This window comes from Rhipicephalus sanguineus, chromosome 6, assembly GCF_013339695.2.
Source record: "Rhipicephalus sanguineus isolate Rsan-2018 chromosome 6, BIME_Rsan_1.4, whole genome shotgun sequence".
Taxonomy (NCBI): Eukaryota; Metazoa; Arthropoda; class Arachnida; order Ixodida; family Ixodidae; genus Rhipicephalus; species Rhipicephalus sanguineus.
Window position 1 is genome coordinate 58,311,378 of NC_051181.1, and position 24,532 is coordinate 58,335,909.

Here is a 24,532-nt window from a genome sequence, read left to right on the forward strand (position 1 = left end):
GGCCAGGCTAGATGGAAGATACGACGCGCGTAGCGTCCCTCTTCGCGTTCCACGACGCGAGGTCGGTAGTATGCCCAACGAACGCCAACGGAACGCGATCGTGCAAGTGCTCCGGCTTCGCATCGCTTCATGGTCCCCTTTAGCGGGAGATGGTGTAATTTTTTTGAAGGAAAGGAAAAGAGAAGGTAATGAATCAGTCAGGTTCGCAGTGGTGACGTATCGTGTGTCAAACAGTTCTTCTCGGCTCATTCGCTTGAGCAAGGAAAGAAGAGAGTGGGGAAACAAGCGCCGTTTCGGGGAGTGGAGGAGGTGCCGTAGATACGGGCAAAAATAAATAAATAAATAAATAAATAAATAATGAAAAAATAGGCTCATAAATAAAAAATGCAGAAAGGAAACAAAAAAAATTACACGATCTCCCGCTAAAGCGGACCATGAGGCGATGCGAAGCAGCGTTTCGGCATGTCGAGCTCGCGTTTCATCCGTAGCAGTTTCGCGCGGACGTTGCCGTTTGCGCTGGGCTTCCCTAGCCCGGAGCTCGGGGTCCGCTTGCCGACGTTTACGTTACGCTTCGGCGCGTCGAGCCTTTCGCTGCTCCACCCCGCTGCTCCTTGATCTCGGCAGGCGTTAAGGTATTACTGCAACTGGCGCCGACTAGTCGTTGGAACTCATGACACCGGCGCAGCCGGCGCAGTGTCTGAGCGAGTGTACGACCTAACGCGAGACTTTTATGAGAATCCTTCAATGCTTTTCTGGTCACGAAACTCCTCCGTAACTGTATGGGGAGAGCTTGCTATGTCGCCGGAGCGGCAGCGCGGCGGCGCTAGGAGCGCGCGGGGGGCTTGGCAGGGGGCAATGAAGAGAAGCTTCGCTGCCAGGGGCGTAGCCAGAAATTTTTTCGGGGGGGGGGTTCAACCATACTTTATATATGTTCGTGTGTGCGTTTGTATGTGTGCGTGCCTATATACGCAAGCAAAACTGAAAAATTTCGGGGGGGTTTGAACCCCCCCAACCCCCCCCCTTGGCTACGCCCCTGTTCGCTGCGTAGGGATAGCTGGGGGCCCGAGGAATCCGGCGGCGTCGGGCGTTCAGTTTTCCTCGTTGGTTTCTTAATTTGTTGACTGACAGGAGTGAGAAATGTGTGCCAAGGACACGCATGGTGTACGGTGAGTGACGACGCCGAAGACTTGCTGCGTACCGGGTTGTTGCTCCGGCTAGAGAAGTACGAGCGGAAAGGTGCCGTTGTTTAGTTTGCCGAGGGACGGCAATGAGAGGGATGAATAGAAACGTGCAATACCGCGACAGGACGCCGGCGCATTTACCTTCGATTCTAAACACGTTAGGATGTGGGAGAAACATTTTGACGCCAACCGACATTATTCGAACGGGTGACTTCATAGTGAATGGAAAAAATTGTGTCTTTGCAACGCGAGAAGGCATAGTTTGCGGGCCGGCGCTGTTTCTTTCGCTGCTAGCTAGGTTTTTTTAGAATAACGGAGAGCTGAGCTAGTTGGTTTAGTATTCGTTTCTAAAAAGAATCGTGACTTCTTTCTTGTGTCTGTGTTTGCACGCGCTGTCTTTTAGAATAGTTTTTTACGATTCTTTCCAGACTATTAAGTGACTTGCATTGTTTTGTTTGCCGCTGTTAAAAAAAGTGCATTTTTTTAAATTTTGATTGACTGAATGTCAACTAAGCTGTTTGTTTTTTTTTAAGTTTATGTTGCGCTTCAGAGTTTTTCCTTGTTTTTGCATTAGCTTGCTCCCTCAATGTACTGGCCGTGCATAGAGTTTCCCTACGCTAGGAAACTGTCGCTCGTAGGTTTCTGTTTTTTGAAGGTATTTTACGATAAATGTTTTTTCTGTGTTTCTCTTCACGCGTAGCATTCTTGCTTTGTTACTACTGTAAATTAGTGTCTCGACAGTGTGATGTTCTCAAATATGTCCATTGAAATAAGCAATTATAGTGAAGTATGGACGCAAACCGGCAGTCGTGTTTCCTCACCATTGACACGCTTTTGTTTTCGCCCCGTGTTACGTTTTCTGCGTTCCGAATAACTCGAAAGCGCAACAGAGCTCTGCTTGTGAACACATGTGCTTATTTTCTCGAGAATAGCGAAACGCGGTTTCGTTACAGTTATTCAAGTCTCCCCTGTGCAGTCTTGATGAAGAAATCATTGAATAATGCGGTGCAGACGTAGTCCATCTAAGCAGTCGAAGTAACGCACGTTGTGATTTGTGAAGGTGCCACGAGCGCGAAAATTAGAAATACGCGAGTGCCTTTGCGACGCTGCACAATGTAAAGTGCGACACACTTTCTCTCGCGCGTTGTCCACGTAACTAGAAATTGTCAAAGTTACTCGCAGAAAATGGACAAAACATGGTTACAAACTCGAAGTTAGGGCTAGATTAGGTCCTAGAGATCAGCTGGTGTTCACAGCGGCACACGGACATTATACCGCGCGGAAGCTTCGTCACTCCCGATTTCAAGTGTTGCCGAAGCTCTGTGAGATAGGCTGCAGCGGAGTGAGTAGCTTTTCTAAACTGTAAACACAGGGAATGTAGAGCTTTTCTTTTTGTAATGCGGCCGTGTTAAACTCCCGGCGACATAGGGACTGATGCCTGATTGTAAATAGTGCGAGCGGCGCTGGGCTCAACTCCCGCTACGAGACTTCAGTTTGCGAGTGGGGGGGGTAAATTCTAGGTAAATATCCATGCCTGAATAATACTCTCGTTCTCCAACTGCCTGAGGTAAGGAACCTCGCTGGAACAACATATACAGCGAATATTGGCTGCGTCGGCACGACTGTATCCAACGCAGCCTGGATATTGTTTATAAAAAACTCCAAAGTAAGTTTTTCTTACACGCGTATGCGCTAACACATCGTATGTCAGGTGAAGTATGAAGTGGTAGTTCAAATATTGCGGTTTGGGTGCAGGCTAAACGATTGCCTGAAATTGGCACAGCATTCAGCCGAGCGCAGAACGCGCGCACGAATGCCCCGCGTTGACCGCGGCGACCCTAGCGGCCGCCTCTGTCCCTGTATGAAACTGTGGGCGGAGTTTCGTGACCAGGAACGCATTGAAGGAAGGACTCTGCTTTTATCTAAACGAGGAGGGAGCGGAGAGGAGGAGTGTAGAGGGGGTCTGCGCATGCGCAGTAAGGGTGTCACGCCGCACACCATTACCGCATTGAACTCCGCCATAAGATCATTCGCATCTAAAACGTAGTGCGCCAATTGCAGCGAGAGTGTTGATAGATCGTTGGTACAGACGTATAAAGACAGTTTGCAGACATTCTTTTGATCGTTGGTAGGTTCTAGTAACAATTGTCTTTAGACTGTGAACTTAATGTTACCAGATATTTTGTAAGGGTATACTGCCTGGAGCACCTATGCCACCATTCGCATACGTACGAAGGGGTGTAGCAACGTTCCTGGATGGAATGCAGTGGTATGCTCATTGATGTTTTCGAGCAAGTTCCGCATGGCGCGATCACCGTTGCGCGACAGACGGGTCTCGATATGTCAACCACTTCGACGGGTCAGCTTTGTCCTGCAATATCCAGCCAGCTCTCTTCGATCTAGCTCGTGAGCTGCACCAGGTTCATTTGTGCCCGGCAGCCCCTCCACGGACAGCTGCGACGGTGCAGCTTTGCCCTGCACACATTGAGATTCTGAGGGGCACAAACCAACTTGTCATGTGTGGCCTGCAATTCCTGCACAGAAGGCCGCCCGGCAGACAGAAGCCGCGAGCAAAGTTTCCCGCCAAGTATCTCGAATTTCATTACGTTACCGGGAATGAGGACCACCTTCTTGCAGGTACCAGTATCTCTTGTGCCTTTCCCGCCGTTCGCGAAGATACCGGAAGAGCCCATGGCGCACATCACTGCGCTCGCCGACGCCCCAGAGCCGCTCCTGCTACTTCGAAGAAAGTTGCCCTGTCGCTAATCCCACAGGCCCTTGACGTACCACCTTCTTTCCCAAAGGAGTCTGCGCTAGAACCTCCAGCCAAGGCATCCGGTGTGCCTTCTCGGATGCTGTTCCGGCAACCTTCGCCGGGCGTGCCGCGTACGAGGCTTACTCCTCAACACAGCCGACGCCCGCCACCAGATGTGTTTGGCAGCTGTCCACAAAATCTCCCTGCGTGGCCCAGACTGACCACCGCCCTGCAGCCAGTCTCGTCCTCCACTTACAATTCTGGCAGATCCGCGAACCAAATCGCCGCGTCGCCTTGGCATACCAACAAGGTGTAGTCAGTGAGAGCCACCAGAGGAGTCATTGGCAAAGCACCAAGCCAAGCCCCAACGTTGTAGCGACCGAGCACAGCGACACAGCCAGCACCGGCGACCAGAGACATTGTCGGCAGCCCCGGGATCTCGCAGTCATGGCTGAGTGTTACGACGAAGAGCGGTATAGGGGCTCGGGCGCGCGATTGGCTAGGGCGAGGGCAGAGAAAGACAAAGTCAGAATATAACAGCTGGCCCAGCGTGCGGGCGTTGTATCTCGTTGTATCTCTTCTTTACAATATATGCGGTGTTTGTTTGCTTGTTTCTTCTGTATCAGGCGCCCCCAATCTGATCTACGCCCAACACCGGGAAGCGTACATCTATGCCATATTGGACCATCAAAGCAGCCACAGGCAGCCAGGATTACAGCCAGAATGCAGAGCCCCTTCGAAACCAGTCCAGGATGCAGCTGCGTAGGTGTGCGTTCTGCTTTTTGGACGTGGTGAAGATGCTTCCCCATATCTCAATATCGTAAATCATGGCGTACAGGCCATTTCGAAGCAGCCTTTGCCCTACGATGTTAAGGTAATATTTATTGTAGAGATAGGAGCAGGGTCGGCCTGGAGTGCACGCCGCAATACTCCATTTCATAAGCTGGTGGTCTAGCCTACCCTGTTTCAGCATCTCGATGAGCAGGCAAACCTCCCACGAATCACCACTTACAGACTCGAAAGGGTAGCGCGATGAATGAGACAGGTTTGCCGCGTTCAGCAATGGCAACAGTGAAGACAAGCTGCGCCATGCCTCTTTTGCTCTGGCAGATAAGGAAGAGTCAACCCTGACAGCAATCGACATTTTCACATCACATATTGGGCCGCCTTCACGAGCATCGTACGCAAAGAGAGGGGCGAAATTCCGCTGGAAACACGCGTCAAGCTCCCAAATAAAAACTTTGCCCTGACATTTCCGCCACGCCACGCCACCGTGACCTGGCTGAAAATGGAAGTTCGGTTCATGATGCGAGTAAAGCAGGCGCGCTTCGCTAAGCTGATGCGAAACCCACCGACACTATGCAATAATATGTCTCTAGGCGAGGACAATCGGAGGAAGGTGAAAAAAATCGTCGCTTCATTCCTGACAGCTCAGGAGTCTAAGGACTGTGGAATACAACCCCGCGCAAGCACCTGCGCAATACAACCCGCGCTATTACGCCAGAACCTAGTAAAGCTGCCACCAACCTCGCAGCCTCAAATGACGTGGTTCAGTGAAATTGTACGTGAGCAAATCTAATAGTCATTGTGTGTTCCTGAGCCAGCAATGCCGCAGCCTCGACCTATGCTGCAGTCCTCCGCCACGTTGCGCAAATACGCCGAAATGCCGAAATGTATGGCAAACGCTGGCCACCGCCACCACACCGCACGTTTCTAGGCCAACTATACAGCCTAAGTAACCTTGATATAGCGCGCCACGAAATAGGGGCACGAGAAGGAACATGAGAACACGAACAGCGCTGTAGAACAGAAGTGTGCACCTTACGACTCTAAGTATGGAAGTCAAGGAAGTTACCGGTTGACTGTGTGTCTGGTATCTCGCGTTCGCTCATAATTCCTACGCGCAAACGTCCTTGTCCCATCTGTCAATCGGAGTCGTGGAGTGCGTTCTTCGCACCAAAAACACGTCATGGTAAAACAATATGAGCCTTTTCTCTTACAGCCCTTCATAGAGCCTTCAATTGTTGAAAATCACCACTCAAATACCTGAGTGCCAGCGAACCTTCGAGGGCATCGTTTCGTGTACACCTGCATTTCTGTACACCTCGCCCGTGCCGGCTTCTTCTTTCGTAAACTGTGCTGCCGCCACCACCGATATCTGACTCCTCACGTTTCGCTTAATAATTTAGGGGCCCTTTAATTTCACCTAACGGCGCTATGAACAATCCGTCGTGCTTTGAGAAAAAACATCTTGCGGAAAGCAGACACTGCTATTCCAAATCTTGCAGTCGTGCCGAGCAATGACTAGCGCAGCATGAAGTGGCCCATTTTTTTCGGCGCTCTCTTTTCATACAGAGGCTTGTGCTCACTTTCTTTAGGGAAGCTGGCGCCTGCTGTTTCACGTCAAACAACAAATGGCGTGATACTCTCCAATAGGCGAGAAAATCAAGAAAGGCGGTAAGATCAGACGCACCATATTCTGTCCAGCCCGGCTCCTCCAAACGCCACTGGTCAGAGTAAAATTTGTTCCGCCCCTCTCTCCAGTCTGCTAATATTACATAGCCACACTAACGCCCACGTGAATCACACCTGGAGAAAGTGATCATGTTTCCCGTCAGGCGCTCAAGGTCATAAAGCGCGCTGGCGCAACTTTCTTTGTGCCATCCCTCCTTGTGCATCTTCCAGTGCACCTGTGACGAGAGAAGTGAAATCTTACAGGGTCGCTTAGGCGTTCGCCTAAAAGTATTCGAAGGCAGAAGCCATCTTCTTCATCTCAGTTGATGCAATGATCTTCCTCCGCGCCCCTCCGAAAGCTTTCTGCTCCTAACTTACTTTAGAAAAGCCTCCAGGATCGGAGGCATTGCGAACTTTGTGCGCCTCACCTGGTTCGGCACTGCCTCCGTGATCAGGCAAACTTTCACCAAGCGACGGTGCCATGTGATGAGTTCATCATTTCATGTCACAGTGCGTGACGTCATAGTGCCATCATGATGACGTCACAGTTATTGCCATCTGCAACGTCATTATGACGTCCTATGGTGGCGTCATCACGTGATGATTTTGCATCACTCGTGTTGACGCCGACGGTCTATTTTTCTGCTTGAAAAGGCACCTGAGGGCTTTCACCGAAAAAGAAAATAAAGTGTGCGACAAATCTCAGTACCTCGACTCGTTTTCGACGGTTTCGAGAAATGTTTGCGGCAATCGATTGGTGAGGCAACAAACTGCGATTGAGGTCAGTCCAAGATTACTTGGAAAAGTGGTTCATGACCTCTTTATATGCGTTGAATGGCACTAGTCCCTATCGTTTTGTGCGCGGAGGAGGGCGAGGAAGGCGCCAAGCGATCGCCACCGCCCTATAGTGGCTAGAAAGCCACTACAGACACGTGGAGGAGGCTGGTACGCAGCTACGGGCGCGCCACACGAAGATCGCGGTACCACGATCACGGCGCGCTGAGGAGCGAGGGGGAGGCTGAGGCAGAGACTGGCTACGTACCCACAAAACTTTCCTGTTTTCACACAGGGCTGATAAATATGTTTGCTTCTGAAATTTCGATGCGCATCTATGATCATTGAATTGACTTTTAGTAGTGTCCGGGTGGTAAGAGTGTCTTCAAGCGTGTCCTTTCATGCACGTGGCCACCGCAATGAGTTGAGAAAGCGCTCCTCCGTTCTGCAGAAGCGATTGCAGAGGCGCATGTAAAGAAGCGCGTGGTCGGGTCTGCTCTGCCAAGCCACTCAATTGATATTCATTATTATCTTGGCAGTTAACTTGCCCTTACTTTAAGTATTTGTATGCGCTGATATTATACGTGTACAACTCGTAACGTGAACCATTACTCTCTTTTAATTTTTTGGCTTCTGATCGACGCACAATCATGCATTTCAACTTCCGGTTTACAAGAAGCGAACCGAGTCGCTTGTCAAGGGCCGCAAATATCGCTAGATGCAAGCGCCATAAAAGACTATGGAATTACTCGACCAGGCCCTCAAACCCACAATTCTGCGTGGCGATGAAGTATTTACCTCAGAGCCACGCCAGTACATGAACCTGCTACGGAAAACAAAGCTTGCAGGAGCACCATATAGAACGAGCATTCACGGCGTGTTGACGTGTGATACTGGTGTATTGATATAGCGTTATGGACATATAACATCGCGTTGCAGAAAGGCAGAATAAGAATAGGCGTAACGTCATGTTAATTGCGCGACGGGAGGGTTAAAAGCTTACCAGCCATTACAAAGGTGCTCAGTCATAATGCATATTTATCATCAAGGGATAGCGAGCCAACGCCTTTGGCAGGATGGCCACCACCAGGACATCTTGGAAGGAAACGAAGAGAAACACATTGGCTTTTATCCTGAGACACTGTCGATCCCTTTGCCAGCCGTTGCAGATCGTGTGTGTGCTATGGACGTGCCATCATACTCAAGCGTTCCATTTTTCATTGCATTATTTCCATGTTTTCGTACGGATTCCATTGTTTTTAATTATAACTTCTATGTACTTGTGTTATATGTCCGCAAGAAACGTATGGATACATATTGAATTATTGTAATGGCGAACGGAACATTATAGTAGAGGGCCCATCTGGAGATCTGGACGCCGAGGTCGAAGCGATGATCATGGAGCAGCGGTGCAACCAGCGCAAGGCCAAGGCCGAGTGGACCAACCCCGAGGTCGTCGCCAAGCGAGTTCAACAATGGTGGCAAAAAAGACCTGGGCGCCTCGTGCCCAGAAGACTCCAGAGGAGCGTGCTGTGCGACTTCCCGCAAGCTGGATGTATTACGCCAGCAAGACCGTGATGCTGATAACTCAACAGCGTACAACTTGTTTGAAACCTCAGGCAGTGTCATTCCGAAGCGCGGACGCGCAAGGGCGAAAAGAATACCCGTTACCAGTGCGACAGCCTAATGAGTTGGTAACACGTTTCAAGACCCACAATCTCCCGCTATGACGAGGTAGCTACTGAAAATGAGCCTCGTAGGCTTTTGTAGATGCGAAACATCTTATAGCGAGTTCAAACCGGTGGTTGTGTGTGCGGCGTGACCACCCTTACTGCGCATGCGCATACCCTATCCACACTCCTCCTCTCCACTCACCGTCTCCTCCTCTCCCGCCCACTTCCCCCTCTCCACTTTCCCACTTCCCTTCCCCTCTCCCTCCCGCGCTCCACTCTTCCTCTGAAACGCGGTCTAGACATGCCCGAAATTCTCTCCCGCGCAACGCCGCGATGAGCGCCAGCGCATGCGCGTCCCTTCCACCCTCTCTCTACTCTCTACACTGCCCCCCTTCTCGCGCGCCTGTCGACTGCGTTCTCCGCTCGCCGTGGAGACTTAACGGCCAGGCTAGATGGAAGACAAAACGCGCGTAGCGTTCCTCTTCGCGTTTTACGACGCGAGGTCGGTAGCATGCCCAACGAACGCCAAGGAACGCGATCGTGCAAGTGCTCCTGCTCGCATTGCCTCATGGTCCCCTTTAACGGGAAATGGTGTAGAATTTTTTTTTTCGTGCGGTGGATAAAGCTTGGCGATTCTACGTAAGCTGTTTGTGGCATCTGGTGCGAGGATTGAGTGCATGCACTGTAATGTCAGTTTCTAGTCGGTAAACACAGCCCATTTGCTCGTTCTCTGAAGTGATGTACCTGAGGACCACTGCACAGAGCCGTAAGTTCTACCCGCCGTGGACGCGGTGACATGTGATACCTTGGTCGCAGAGTCCATTTCTCTGCTGGTATTTCTCGTACTGGGCACCGTGGTAGAGCCATCGGTGGAGATGTGCACGTGGGTATGCAAGGTTTCATGCAAGATAATAGACTCATTTTTTTTGCGCTGGATCCATAAATGTGAATTCTTCTGCAGTCGTAGAACTAGTTAGACGTACGTGTGGAAGGTACAAGCACCACGGAGGAAACATCGGCTGCTCTGAAGGCGCGTAGGCCCGACGTAAGCGATGCACGATGCACGCCGCCCGAATGTGGACATTGCAAACGCGGTCGGTACAACCAAGCTATGTTGTACGTGGTTCATTCTCTCTGGCGTCTGGTGCAGGTATCGGGGACAATAGGCAAAAAGGAGGGTTTAAAGCTTGAAACTGACCAAGGATCACAATGGTAGTTCTGGTAATCAACCACTCACCGACAGAGGACACGCCAGTGTTTGATACTGAGTAGAAAAAACCTGGCTGATCCCTCTGTCATAGGAATCGGTATAACACGAAAGTAAAAGAGTGCTTCACAGAACGTAGTTGAGCGTTGTTGTGCATTGTTTCGACTGCGTGTGGCGATATAATGAATGCTATAGCAACAAGTAGCATGTCACGGCGAAGAACGGAACGGCAAGCAGCTCGAAACTTGCAATGCGCTGCTGAAGCAGAAAGGACGCAGGGAACGAACATACACATGATGAGCGCGAAACTGGTCACAGGTTGGTAACTTATTTTTGTCTGAGCAGCGCGCTCTTTCGCAAAAGCGGCCGTTCAGCGAAGTGACCTTGGCGCCCTCAAAGCAAACTTGCGACGAGGGCCCAAGACGTACAACCACCAGCGATCAAGAGAGAAGCGCGCGCCACGAGCGACCACGCCCTGTAGAGGCGCGCACTCATAGCGTCGCGCGGGGCGTCGATCTTTTAAGCGCGCTCTTCGAGCTGGTCGCGCCATCTCGCTAGTAGATAACAAAAACACCCTGATACCCCGATCTCGGAGTACCGCCACCGGCAAATGGTGTATATAAATAGCACGCCGTTAGTATTACGAAGATGGTGCCGTCTGTGGCGGAGTCGTTTCGCGATAGGCGCTGGGACTCGAGGGGTCGCAAGTTCGACTCCGGTGACAGAACATCTTCTTCCAGTTTTTTTCTTTTCTATATGTTATTAGTTAGTATTTGTTATTCACAACGTCATATCCGTGACGGAAATGCGTCAGTGGAGCCGTGGTGGACCCCGGCATAAAACACTTTCGTGTTAAAAATATACTAATAATGGCGCCACACGTCAGATGAGCCCTAGAATTAGCGGTTCTCGAAACATTGGCTTAATAGAAAGTGCAGAATCTCACTAGGCACTCACACAGTTCTGAATTCATAAGGAGTGGGTGATTTAAGCCGGGCACTCTATTCCAAGGGGCTTAGCCTTAACGCCTAACCATGATTGGGGCACAATATACACAAGTGTGCAGCAATGTTAGTGACATATTGCCTGGCAGGATGAGTCGTGGGTACTTCAATTAAAAATTATCCCTAAATAATCTGCACTTGTAGGAGTGCGGGCCGCTTCCATCCCTTTAAGGAGTAGGCCTAAACGCGAGTTTACAGTGGCTCTAAAAAGGCCTCTATTTCCATCTTAAGCTGTTACCCGTAACTGCGCAGCTCTGGAACTTTTTTACCTTTTCTCATGCTGCGTAGTATGCGCATGAGCAAGCTGTGACATGTGACGGAGCGTAATCGAAAAGCGTAGCGATTTGGGATAGTTGGTACAGCTTTATCTTCAAACAACGCACGCACACGAAGACACAGTAGAACATTTGAGAACGTTTATTGGAACATTTGAAATATATGTTTTTTTCTTAGCAAATTTCGGTATTCGCAATACACCAGAAAAGCTCGAAATACGCCACCACTAACTAGTTCGGGAATTTAAAACAGCTGGAGTCTTCGGCAGCAGCGGACGAAAAAGACGCACAAAATAGCGCAAAATATAACGGCACAAGGCACTCGAGCCTCATGCACTCATACCAGACGTGAAGTTGAACTACTTGCCGAATTGGCAGTTGCGGTAATCATGACGGCAGTAAGAGGCTGACTAATGTGTTCTGTGGTTCCAGCATGTTTTTCGTCCAGATTTCTCCATAAAAAGATGAACCATAATTCCCTTGTCGCTTCTACATCAACTTACCTCGCAATTACTGGCGTAAACATTCATCCCGGGGAAATTTCCAGACCACAGGTTCCTATAACAAAGAATTTCTTGAATAGAAGTGCTAACAATTCATTTCTTATCAGATGAGAATTCGAATAAAAATCGCAGTTTTCCGGCAAGGGCGAAGCTATGAATTCGATAGTGATATTTGGGAGGTTGTTCGATGTGACTAGCAGCTAACACTTGTGGATCCAATCTCGCGCAACTGAAGACAGAGCTGGTTTAAGGGAGTACGGCCGCTGCAGGTAACCAAGCGGTTTTCAAGCTGTCAGTCCTCTAAACGCGTTAGCACAGCAAGTTTACGAACCGTCCTGATGTCGGTCTCGAGTTGATCCTTGAGCGACGCAGCTTCCACACTCCCCCACTGACGCCCGTTCGCGCGACGAAAGAAGGCCGGTTCGTTTTCTCTCTGCTTGTAGAGCAATCGAGTGCAGGCCTCGCACGCTGGTCGATGTTATATCAGGCATCCTTCGCGCATTCATAGCTCGCGCGTACAGCATACGAGGCGCCGGGCAATGTTATAGATTTGTCATTTATACTGAACATGACGGGGTGATGGCAATGAATAAACCAGCGAAGAGTGTTCTTGTAATAGATATAGCAATGAACTCCCTTATGCATTGTGCATGCACGGTTCGGATTAGCAAAAAAAAAAAACAGCTTTTTAAGTTTAGGGCAGAGTGGGCGATTTTACATGATGAAGCATTCGGACGCCGACTCGATGAGTAAGCTGTGTAAAGTTAATCTACAAAATGAATTTTCACTGACGGTATAGAAACTTGGGGTGAACAATGAGAGGGTGAGTGTCTTACTGACTGGGCTGCACACCCACACGAGTGAAATGAGAGTATACCTAAACAAATTGAATGCAGTGTACCAGCAATGTAAAAAAAAAAAGGTAAGACGGGACAGTTTTTACGAAGTGCTAGTTCAATCATCTTGCAAGGGTAGAGCGAAGGCCCTATCTTCGGCAATATGTAAAACAGACCTGCAGCATTCTACACAAAAGTAATATTCCGGCACTGGAAATTTTCACACCCGTATGTGTCGGCAATCGCAGTAGGGTCTTTTCGCTGGACCATTCCAGACCATGACGAACGCTTGAAAAAAGAAGAAACACACCTTGCTGATGTCAGCATAGATATAATGTACATTTGCTCAGTCATATTTCACCGTTTGTCGGACTCAAACATGAATGCGCAGAATGCGCAGGTGGCACATTCTTGTATTGCTGCGTAACGGGTTTTCGTGTTGAGCTACTGATCATGTTTGAGGGAAGCAAGTATTAATGGTTAATGTGATCATCTGATATCAAAATTCAATAGAACGAGGCTTGAGCTACGGATCTTTGCATTTAAACAAACTGCTAGCTACCGAGCCTGTCGCAATGAAACGACATATTGTACCTAAAGGAGGAAACAACTTGCAAGGGTACTGCCACGGTGCATCCTAAAGTTACTGCGGAATATTGAAAACAGAGCAACCGGTCTATTCTAGGATGAGCAACAATATGGTGGACACGGCATGAGAGCTGGTAGCTTGAGAATTTAAAAATGAAAAGAGAGAAAAACATTCCGCAGATCCCACGCGTTGTCGGAATCGTTTTGTGCGAAGCAGTCAGCAAGTACTTCTATGCTGAATTTTTAGGGCATGAGCCAAGCGTTACAAGGTGGTCAACATGTTTTGGTATGTGTAGTAGCTCTGCGCACATCGTGGGCTTACTAGGCACGTCGACAACAATGGCGTTTAAAGGGTAACTTATGGTGCGGAGTAAAGTTAGCCCTAACGTTAAAGTACATACGTTAGTATTGTTGAACTAAGCACACTGAGTGCTGCAATCAGGTGAAAATCATACGTAACATTCGTTAATATACTCACACGAGGTCGAGCAATGCTTCTAATATAGCTTTCTGGATCGTAGGAATATAAATGTAAAGTTCATTACCCTGCTATAATAGCAGAGCCCACACTGGACCAAAAAAAGAATAAGTTTCATCTTGAAGATTACCCCATGGTTCGTTTAGACTAGACCTCTCGTCGTGGTTGCTTAGCAGTATTATTACTTCAAAAACTCTTCATTGGGGTAAAATTATGTATCGAGTAATGCATTCAGTCAGTTACTTTTGAGATTCAGATGACTGTCTTCCGGGAAGCCTTCTCTTTTCATAGGTCAAAGAATATTTTCCAGCAGGTGTTCAGAATTGCAGTGTTCTAGGTTCCGTAACATCCTCGTGCAGGAAAGAAATTATATTGACGGGAGACTAATTCTTATCACACTTCATTGGATTTTTAGAACCTATATGAGTGGAAAGCGTTAATACGATTGGCCGGCCAAGAATAATTTATCATATATTAACACAAGAGCATCTAAGTTGGTTTGCAACTAGCCTCCTTCCTCAATAGAAGTTACTTGTAGTCCTAGCCTCTCTATGTCTACACGGTATGTTTTTGCGGAGGTACAAGTAATGAACATTTTTCTTTATTGTTTGAGATTCTATGCCTGTTGGCTTCACTAAGGAGACACTGTACTACTAATGTAAAATTTAGTGCATTTGAAAAGTTCTTCACTGCGGCGAACTGCAGTTGACGAACCGGATTGATGAAAATACTGTGAATTTAAGTTATAATATAAAAGACTCGTTTAGTAACTCTGGAGCATTTGAAGCTAATAAAGTCGCTTAACAAGGCAGTATAAACATTATATATCAACTCCCATGACTCAGTAAGCTGTATTCAAATGTTGCATGTCCCCGGAAGAATACTCCAACGAATGGCACGTTTGATGTTCATATCACCACACCGTAGCCTGCATTTCGTTACAATAAAACTGACGTTTGTGCTCTAATATGAGTGTCAGGCCATAAGTCATACGTTCAACGCCAGTGAAGTCAACGTGCTTGGTAAGCGCACTATATGTGCGTAGCTACTCCATTACAAAAAAACACATCGATCCACCTCGCATCACACAAACCCCCCGATGCCCACATAGGAACCAATTCTCCCAATGCGTGGGATATGCCGATTTCTTTTTGATATGAAGCTATGCGCCAATGAAAAAACAGATTATCATAGTATATAAAACGAAACTTCTGTGTTTTTTCATGAAAAATCTTCGGCTAAATACTTACTGCAAGGCGATACTTAAAAATGAAAAGCGCAATAGAGCCTTCATAGTCAAAACTAATGGTAGTTTCAATGCAGTTGTCAGCTACTGTGTGCTTCAGACATCAGTTTGATTGCACCACCTGCAAAAACATTTGTGCACTGTGAGGAAATGAGTTCGAAAACCTGTACATCATACGTTTAACTTTGGTGACACATAGGCTGTCGCAGTTATGTTTGTACGAGCGTAAAGAAAAGAGAGTTGAAATTTGCACAATAGTGTTCGGTCATGTATTCGCATTCTAACACTCTGGAACGCTCAGAGCATCCATCCATTCATCTATAACAAAACGCTGTAGTCTACTGAAGTACTTGGATGGTGAGAGCAAAACTTTCCATACACGTTGTTTATATCCACACTGCCACTTCTATGTCATGAGGCGTCGCTCAGTTTTCGTTTTTTAACAGTGAAATGCTTTTAGCTTCTATGTAGGCGGCATTCAAGTGACCTTCAGAGTAACGAAGAGAAATAAATAAAAAGAGAGACAAAGAAAGAAATAGAAAAACCTATACAAAAAAGAGACACAAGAAGTAGAGAGACACAGAAAGAAAGAACCGAAAGAAAAGAATAAACAGAAACAAGGAGGGCAACCCAGATGCGCTCTTCCTTCAGGCATGCCACCACTAGTGCGAAGCAGTCGTAATTTTTCCTTAATGTTCGTTCATAACATCACTGATCCTAACTCTTATAATACGCTAGTTTTATTTGCGATTTCTAATAGCGACGTTTGAAACGCAGATACAGCATACAATACTCTTGATCGTCCTTTTTTCACGCTGAGACGGGATGTCTATGATGGTGCGCCTCCGAGAGATGGCGTCACGCTTGCTCTCCAAGCCGCGCGGATAGTGTCTTCTCGTGACAAGACTTAGAACGAAGTTTTAGTTCAAAACAAGTTCATTCCGCCTTAGTTCGGCTCATTTTAGCGCATTACGGCTTTCAAGCCTGCGTCGCGTCTTGGGAACATAAGCTAGGCGAAGCCAGTGTGTTATCTCGTACATTTACAGGAAACAATCGCGTCCACATAACGCCAAGATTTCTCTCGAAACCAGCAGCACTGATAAACACAGGAATGCAAAAAGGAACTATGTTATGGTTTGCACTTTTGTCGGTCCTCATTACTGCCCTACAATTCACGTACTAACGAGCACCCGAATTGAACCTAATGGGCATGATGTCATTCGCCTAAAGACGAGCAAGAATACATATCCCACTATACGAGCGCACAAAAAACTCACATTCACAATCCTGGCGTTATGATCAGCAAAAAAGATTACACCATCTCTCGCTAAAGGGAACCATGTATAGATGCGAAGAAGCGGGGAGATCGTCAGCTTGAGCGGGAGATGGTATAATTTTTTAAAGACGATAGTATTTCTTGGGGAACTTCAACGCAGAAATTTTGGTCTGTTTGTCTTTCTGTTTGCCTGTCTGTCACACGATTCAGACACGCGGCCAAAGTTTAACCACTTGCTCAACGCCCAGCCATCTTGAACTGTTGGCTAAGTTGATACTTGTGAACATGGTCGATCAAAAAGGAAATATTATGCATATCTCAGGCGCGATATCTATAAATAATAATTAGGTGGTTTGTTTCTTGTAGAAGAAAATACATAGATACATAATTGTAAAGCCCTAGCGTTTCTTAGGCTGCGCGGAAAATGCGGTTGCGCTGAAAATGCGCCGCTAGGCACAAAAGAGCCCACTGCCGACAATATGGTGCTGCCACGGGTTTCCTGACGTATTGCAAGATGGCGTCCATATCTCACGCAGCGCCTCATCTATCGTTTTTCGACGACATTTGCAGCAAAGCACGCATTTTTTTTGCGTTCTCGAGCCTCTGCCTCCTCTGGCGTAGAATCAGCAGTGTCTTCCAGTCTCCATCCAGCTCCCGCTGCGTGGAACTGCCGGCGTCCGTGGTATTCGACTCCCGCAAAGTCGCGAGATCATGTGCGCCTGCCTCTCTGCAGTCGATGCCATTGGTGTCGTCCTGGGATTCTTCAGCGAGGGAAGGGGAGCACGAGCGCCCCGCGTCTAGAGCCACAGAAGCACAGGCGGCCATCGGCCGCTCGTGCCACGTCAACATGCCGGAGGCGTCGCTGCTGCCTACTCGTCGTAGGAGAGAATGAGGAGCGCGAGAGGGGTAGTGGAGGGAGGGCGAGGAGTGAGAGAAGGGAGTGGAGAGGAGGTTGTGGAGAGGGTTTTGCGCATGCGCAGTAAGGGTGGTCACGCCGCACACCACCACCACCGGATTGAACTCCGCCATAAGATGCTTCGCATCTGAATTAAAATGTCGTGCACGCAGCACGTTGCGTTTACGCATTTTCGAGGCTAAAGCAAAACTGAGTTGCAACGTGACCCGTGGGCGTTATTGCAGACAGCGCACGACACCAAGCGAATCATCTCGGCTCACTGAAGGTTTCGAACCGCCAGGTTTTTTCGTTTTTGCGAGATAAGGCATGCGCGCAGCTTTTCCGACATATAGGCATCGGGCTCTGGCCAGGCGGCACTGCGAAAAAACCGCCACTAGCGCCCTCATCGCGGCTCTGGCCCTAACTGGGTAGTGCAAAGAGAGCCGTTAGCAAACGAATCTGCATAGGCCACAACAGACCCCCATCTTTCGTTTATGTTAAGGCAGGGTTTCCTGAAAATCAGGGACCTGAAAAGCTTCTTTCGACAATCCGCGCTTAAGAAAACTACACAGCTCATCAAAGCGAACAGCGGGAACGATACAAAGAATATTTCGGTTATTTCGACGCGCTGCAACTCGCAAGTACAAACAAGCATCGCACGACAACAAGTTCGACGCAAGCCCTCTGATATCTGTTCTCTAGAGCCTAAATGCGTTAAACTTGGATATATGCATAATGGCGACGATGGCACATGCTACTGCATAATGGCACCCAGAAGTCAAATTTCGTATGCCTCACAACCTAAAGCGAAGCAGAGATACGTGACGGCGGCCGATAAAGCCGTGTCGTCATCGCAGCTTTATTCAGATGCCGACGAAGCGAAGCGGTAGCGGCTGCCGCGTCCACCCAGATCAAGAGCCCGAGCTTTCTAACTACCTCGCGGCTCGCGCATCTCGGGCCACGCGGCTCTCCTCTTCTTTTGCCGCGCCTGCCATGGTGCAACGTAGGCCCTCCTCCTAGCGTGTTGCGCGATTGAAAGTACAGATACAAGCGAGAATGGAAAACAGTACATATGTACAGACGAGTCCACTGTTAAATGGAACACTTGCGTGCAGGACATGCTTGGAATTCGCCCTCCTGTAAAAACATAGTGGCTTAAATTTGCATAAAACCACTGGTCGCTGAGAGTTCTGCCTCCTTTGACAGACTTGTGCAGTGCATGAACAATGTTTCCCTGTTCACTTGTTAGGGGGCCAGCGAAATGAAAGGTGCTCATTGGAGTGTTCCCTTTAACAGTGTACCGTACTGTACATGTGCGGCTGGTCGTAAAGTGTCCGTTAACAGGTCCAGAAAGAACCGTGTTCAGGCGAACGAGCCGTGAAACTACCCTGGAGGCCGCGGCTGATAGTGTCATTGTAGACGTGTGGCTCGAGGAACAGTGGGGCAGGAACGACTGCAAGCAGGCCATGCACTCCACTACACTGAGCTGCGCAGTCTTGAGCTGCCTGTATCCCCGCATACAGCGCGGCAGAACTCTCCTTGTGGGCTCCAGTGCGACGCGCGCTGGACCAGACCGGTAACACGTCGACGGAAAGTGCTGCAGACGCGAACAGACCTGACGACAACGATGACGACGCCGTCGGATGTCTCCCGACGCTGGCACGGAGAAGCCAGAAGCACTGCATTCTGTAGTTTCATTGTCGAGCGCTGGTGTGCGGGTCCAGCCGAGGACAGGAGCCGATTGGTAGGCGGTCGGTGAAGGCGATTGTCATGACCAGCGTCCTGGTAAGTTTGAGACAGTTCAGGCACCGCGTCTCTATCTCTTGAAGGGCGCTGATCGCCGGTGCCGAACTGATCGGGGCTGCCCTCTGAGCTGCCCGGCAGAAGGTTGGCAGCCGGAGAATTTGAGTGGAAAGGGGAAGGGCAGGATTCGATCGCACCGACTGCCTCGCCCTTACCGGCGTACGGGCACCAAAGCTCCGCGTCATGCTGAAGGTCTTCGGCCTCGAGATCGGTAGCAGTAGATGCAGAATGCAGTGAACGCAGCCCGTCTTCACGGAGTGGACAGTCAGATGACATAGATGGCGATGTCTCTGGAATCGGTGGACGAGCAGAATCCGACACGTTATCCGCGATATGGTGCACGGCGTACGGCATGGTAGCCGGCGTGGAGTCTGCGGGCTCCACGCCGGCTACCATGCCGCGGGTCTCGATATGCAGAAACACGCGGAAATTTCAGGCCTGTGTGATGGAACATGGGCCGCGGACTCCGGAGTAGTGCATCTCTCGGTAGGCGTGCCGGTGTATGGACGATTATGGCCTTCCTCGTGGTGGTGGCTGGGCACAGCACGACAGGCGCTCGAGACCAAGCGGGAGGTAGACTCGGTCGAGATCAGCGGTGGCGACAAGGCAGGTATTATGCGGGCGGTCTCCTGACAGGGGCAACGCTTGCCGCCGTAGAACTGCAGGATTGCGTCCCGTAGCTCGTCGTAAGGACGCGGGCCCGTCCAGAATTAGGTGACGCGGAGTTTGAGGTAAGGTAGGTAAACTTACTCGAGTACCTCTTTTTTTTTATTGATGTGATATATAAGGAGATGTTGGCGCACAATTATGGCGCCGGCTACTCCTTAGCCCTTGAGTGAAACTTGAACACATATCTTAAAGTAAAACATACAAGGCAGTTCATGTAAAGTAGAACACTCGGGCACACATATGCAAAAACACACTTATAGGCACATATCACAACAAAATGATAAAGAAATGTTCCAAAGACAGCGAATGAAGTCTCTGATAATGTCCGTCGTTAATATTTGGTCCGACCAGCACACAACAGCAGAGCACACGTCTGGTCTTTAAGAAGATGTATTCGCTCGTGAGTACATAACAGTCGATACGTTATTCACTTCAGCACACACATATGATGGGTGTGATATGAGACTGCGCATAATAAGTATGACATGTGTTATACAAATGAAAGTTCGGTATTTCTTAGTACCTGTCAGCAATGCCGCTGTCTTGTAGAAACGTGTTAACGCTTTTAAAGCTTGCGTCTGTAAAACTCTAGTTGGCCACGGGCCCAGAAGTTTCCTCAAGCTAAACGGTCTGCGGTCTAATGCCAACAGTTCCGATTTAAGACGGCGTCGTTGCGTGTCATGATGTGGACAGTCTATGAGAAGGTGACATGCGTCTTCATCTATAAATCCACATTCGCATTCGGGAGTTTCAGTTCTACCAGTTCTGTGCAAAAAATGTTTTGTGTATGCGGTGCCTAGCCTCAATCGGTGAATAAGAGTTTCCATACTTCTATGTAATGCTATCGTAATTTTGAATTCAATGAATGGATCGATGTGATATAAATCACAGCTCTTTGTACTTTGGTCAAACCAAGCAGTTTTGTTCATCCTGAAAGTTGTAGCCTTTATAAGACCACACAATTCATTTTTCGAAATTGGTAAAGAAATAGTAACATCTTTACGATGTGCTTGTCGTGCCGCTTCATCGGCAGCTGTGTTTCCAGGAATGTTGCAATGGCCAGGTATCCATTGGAATTTGATTTCATGTTGTGCCTTGCTTGCTTTGGTGAGCTCTTTCAGCGTTTCGTATATCATGCTATCACTAATTACCGTGGTGTTTGTACTCGAGAGTGACCTTAATGCGGCCTGTGAGTCGCTGAAAAGTACCCATTTTCTCGCGTCTGCTGCCGAGTTTATAAACTTTATAGCATACAGAATAGCGAAAAGCTCTGCTGTAGTAGATGACGTTGTACGACATAATTTAAATGATTCCTGAATATTGAGCTGTGGTATGATAAATGCCGATGTTGAAGACGTTGTGATACTTGAGCCATCTGTGTAAACCTGTATGTACCCTGGATACCGCATGTGTATCTGATAAAGCGCTAGTTGTTGAGCAGCTTGGATGAACATGTCTCTCTTTCTGATAATGCCATCTACTGAGAATTCAATGCTCGGTATTGCAAGTAGCCATGGAGGATAGTCCATTTCAGAGCTCCAAATTTCATTTCATGGTAATATATGTACATTACTCTGTATTTCTGCATGAGCATTGCTTTTATCCCTTCGTAAAATCTCCAGTGCCAATGGGTGGTCCTTGTGTTGCGTCTGTAAGCGAAAAAAATGGCGGCATGTTTTGATTGTTCTCATGATTGGAAAGGGTGCTTGTCGAGTCTCAGCTATGACAAGGCTGCTGGAAGTCGCTCGCGGAACACCTAGGCAGACGCGCAGTCCCCTAGCTAATAGTCTTTGAAGTCGCTCCTCTGAAGTGCGCGAAAGGCCATGTAAGACTGCTGCAGAATATGCAACTTTTTGTCGTATTAACGCATTGTGAACAGCGAGCATGGATGATACAGATCCGCCCCATGATGTCCCAGCAATTCTGCGGAGTATATTCACTAGCATATTCACCTCGTTTTCGAGTTTCTTTATGTGAGGTGCCCATGATAGCTGCCTATCAAGTATTACTCCGAGAAACCGATGCTGTGTCACAGTCATTAGTGGTTCGCCTTCTAAATTGAGATTGAAGTTTTTTTAACTTCTTACGGGTGAAGGGCAATACAGCTGTCTTTGCGTGCGACAGAACCATTCCTCTTTCTTTTAAAAAGTTGTTAATAATATTTATGCCGTCTTGCAATGCAATCTGAATCAACCGTACATCCGTGCCAGATGCCCAAATGCACACATCATCTGCATATAAAGAGTATTTCAACCTAGAAGGCAGTCTTTTAGCTAAATCAGCCATAACACAGTTGAAAAGAAAAGGGCTGAGTACGCTTCCTTGTGGCACTCCCTGTCTCACGTCGTGTTCTGCACTCTTTCCTTCGCTCGTCTGAATGAATATTTTGCAACCGGATAAAAATTTAGATATCCACCGCAAAGACCTGCCGGACAGTCCGAGTTCCAACATACTCAGCAGAACATGAGTGTGACTGACTGTGTCAAATGCCCTTTTGATGTCTAAGAACACTGCGACCGTCAAACTACCACAGGCGTGTTCATGCTCCACATACGTTACTATGTCCAGTATTGCATCCATTGTGCATCTCTGTTTCCTAAAACCTGTTAAGTAGTTGGAGAATACACCGGTTCTGTTGCACCACCACTGAAGTCTTGCATCAATCATTTTTTCCATTACTTTACATAAACAACTTGTCAGACTAATTGGGCGGAAGGATTCAAGGCTCAAGGGCGTCTTAGCCGGTTTTAAGATCGGAATGATGCGAGCAAACTTCCAAGACTCGGGTACAGTTTCTTGCATCCATAGATTATTGTAAATATCTAATAGAATGGTTGTGCCTGTCGGCCCAAGGTTCTTTAGCATAGTGTACGTAATGCCGTCCGGTCCAGAGGCCGATTTTTGACGACATGATGCTATAGCACATTGCAGCTCACTTAACGTAAATAGAGGGTCTAGTTGAGGATGCTGGGCCCAATAGCAAGCATTAATTTTCTGGCTGGCTAACGCGACAGAATGATCAAATAAGGCACAGTGTGATGCGGCGGGCCTACTGATAAGTTGACAAAATTCATCTGCTACCACAACTTCCCGTTTGTCCAAGGCTACAGCAAGCGCACGAAATGGGAAGCTCTGTGATACAGGGCCACTAAATGCTCGAATTACCAGCCAAATTCTTGGAACAGGTGTGTGGGGAGAGAGCGTTCCACAAAAATTACGCCAGCGTCGTTTACCTAAATTTTCTAGTCGTCGGCGCATTACACTGTGGATTTTCTGTGCATTTTTGTATGCTTCTAAACTTCCGCTGCGTCGATATGCCCTTTCGGAACGTCGTCTGATGGCTCTTAGTTGTTCATACTCTCCGTCTACTGCAGCATAGTCTTTTGGAATGGGGACTTTTTTTGTACATTTATTCGCATTATCTTGCAAAAATTCAGTAAAGCTTTCAACTGTCGTAAGTTCACTATTTCGGTTTGTTAGGCGGTACCGAAAAGCTTTCCAGTTCGTCAGTTTGCTGTAGCGCCTGATGTCGTCATTTCGCAAGTAGGGGTGACTTATAAGGATGGGAAAATCCCACACCATTCACTAGATCTTGGGAACACATGGTAACATCTATGCAACTCGAGTAATTATGTCCACGGAGAAAAGTTGGGGAGCCGTCATTTAAAATTGTCAAATTGCATTTGTCTGCGGCACACTCAACAACGTTCCAAGGTGCATCACATCGATCACTACCCCAGATTATGTTGTGTGCATTAAAGTCTCCACATACAAATGTATATGGATTTGAAATATTGAAGATATTTGTGAGCTCTTCCACCGAAATGCGGCTTGAAGGTTGTAGGTAAAAATTAATCACTGTTATGCACTGCTCACCAAAGGATACCTTACAAGCGACGAATTCCGGGAAGTCCGAATCACTTCAGTGAACTTGGTGAGAAGGTAGGTCCTTTCTGACGCACAGATGCACTCTGCTAGGACCACTTCGACGAGATGACTTATATATCACGTAGTTAGAGAGGCGGAAATCGTCATTCATTCCTGCCTCTTGGATGCAAAGTATTGGCAAGTTATATTGCAAAAGGAGTTTACGGAAGTCAGCACACTTCCTTCGAAGACTGTTGGCATTCCACTGGAGTACGGAGACATTTTTATAGCGCTTATCCATATGTAACTTGTCGCAGGTCTGACCCGGATTGTTGATACAATAGTGCTTCCAGAGGCAGCAGGGCTTTTACTTCTGGCAGGTTGTTTGCTTCCGGTAGAGCAGACAGGATTGCCTTAAGTGCTGCGAAAAGCATTGGTAGAATCAATTGCATGACTGATGCAGAGGCATGGTCCCCCTTGAATGGTTCAGTTTCTGAGGCCTGTTGAGAACGACGTGATGTTTCGATGTTGTAGCTTGGGCGAACACTGGCGCTGTCGGTTCTGCTACTTTCCGGCTGAGGTCGCGTGGGCGTTCGCAGCTTTGACGCGTAGGTTGGGGTACTTAAATGTACTTCTCGTGAGTGGTCTCTCGGGTGTGCTCTTGGTGGTTCTCTTGGTGTGTTTGTCGGCTGTTGTTGTTCCGGTGTGCGCTGAGGTAGATCACGTACAGGATGAACAATCTCAAGGTTTGGAGAGGGTTCATTGGGGCGCGGTTTTCTTCCATGAATGAGCTCATGCCGACGCATTTTCGCAGCAGCTTTACTTTGCGGGCAGCCTGAATATAAGGCAGCGTGATTACCTGCACAGTTTGCACACTTAGGTTGAAGAACTGACTTGCACTCCTTATGGTGGTGTTCTTCTAAGCAGATCTTACACCGGCGTGTGTTACGGCAACTTTTTGCCATGTGTCCGAATCGCTGGCAGTTATAGCACCGGAGTGCTGGACCAAGATATTCTTCCACTGGGTGACTGGTGAATCCTAAGTAGA

General features: G+C 48.1%; 1 protein-coding gene across 3 annotated transcripts in view; it reads right to left on the reverse strand.

Moving 5' to 3' along the window:
- The window catches only part of LOC119395808 (uncharacterized), a 119,322-nt gene that overhangs the window by 72,769 nt on the left and 22,021 nt on the right, over window positions 1-24,532 (reverse strand). For 2 of the 3 annotated variants that reach the window (XR_005184329.1, XM_037662813.1), the window contains exons 1-2: window positions 14,979-15,103; window positions 11,827-11,881 (exon numbers count right to left, since the gene is read on the reverse strand). Coding sequence is in view for 2 of the 3 variants with exons in the window: in XM_037662813.1 (XP_037518741.1) it covers window positions 11,827-11,881; window positions 14,979-15,022 (99 nt within the window). In the remaining variant the exon portion in view is untranslated. Of the gene's footprint in view, window positions 1-11,826; window positions 11,882-14,978; window positions 15,104-24,532 lie in introns of those variants that run through there. The other variant, XM_037662814.1, reaches the window with a different exon arrangement.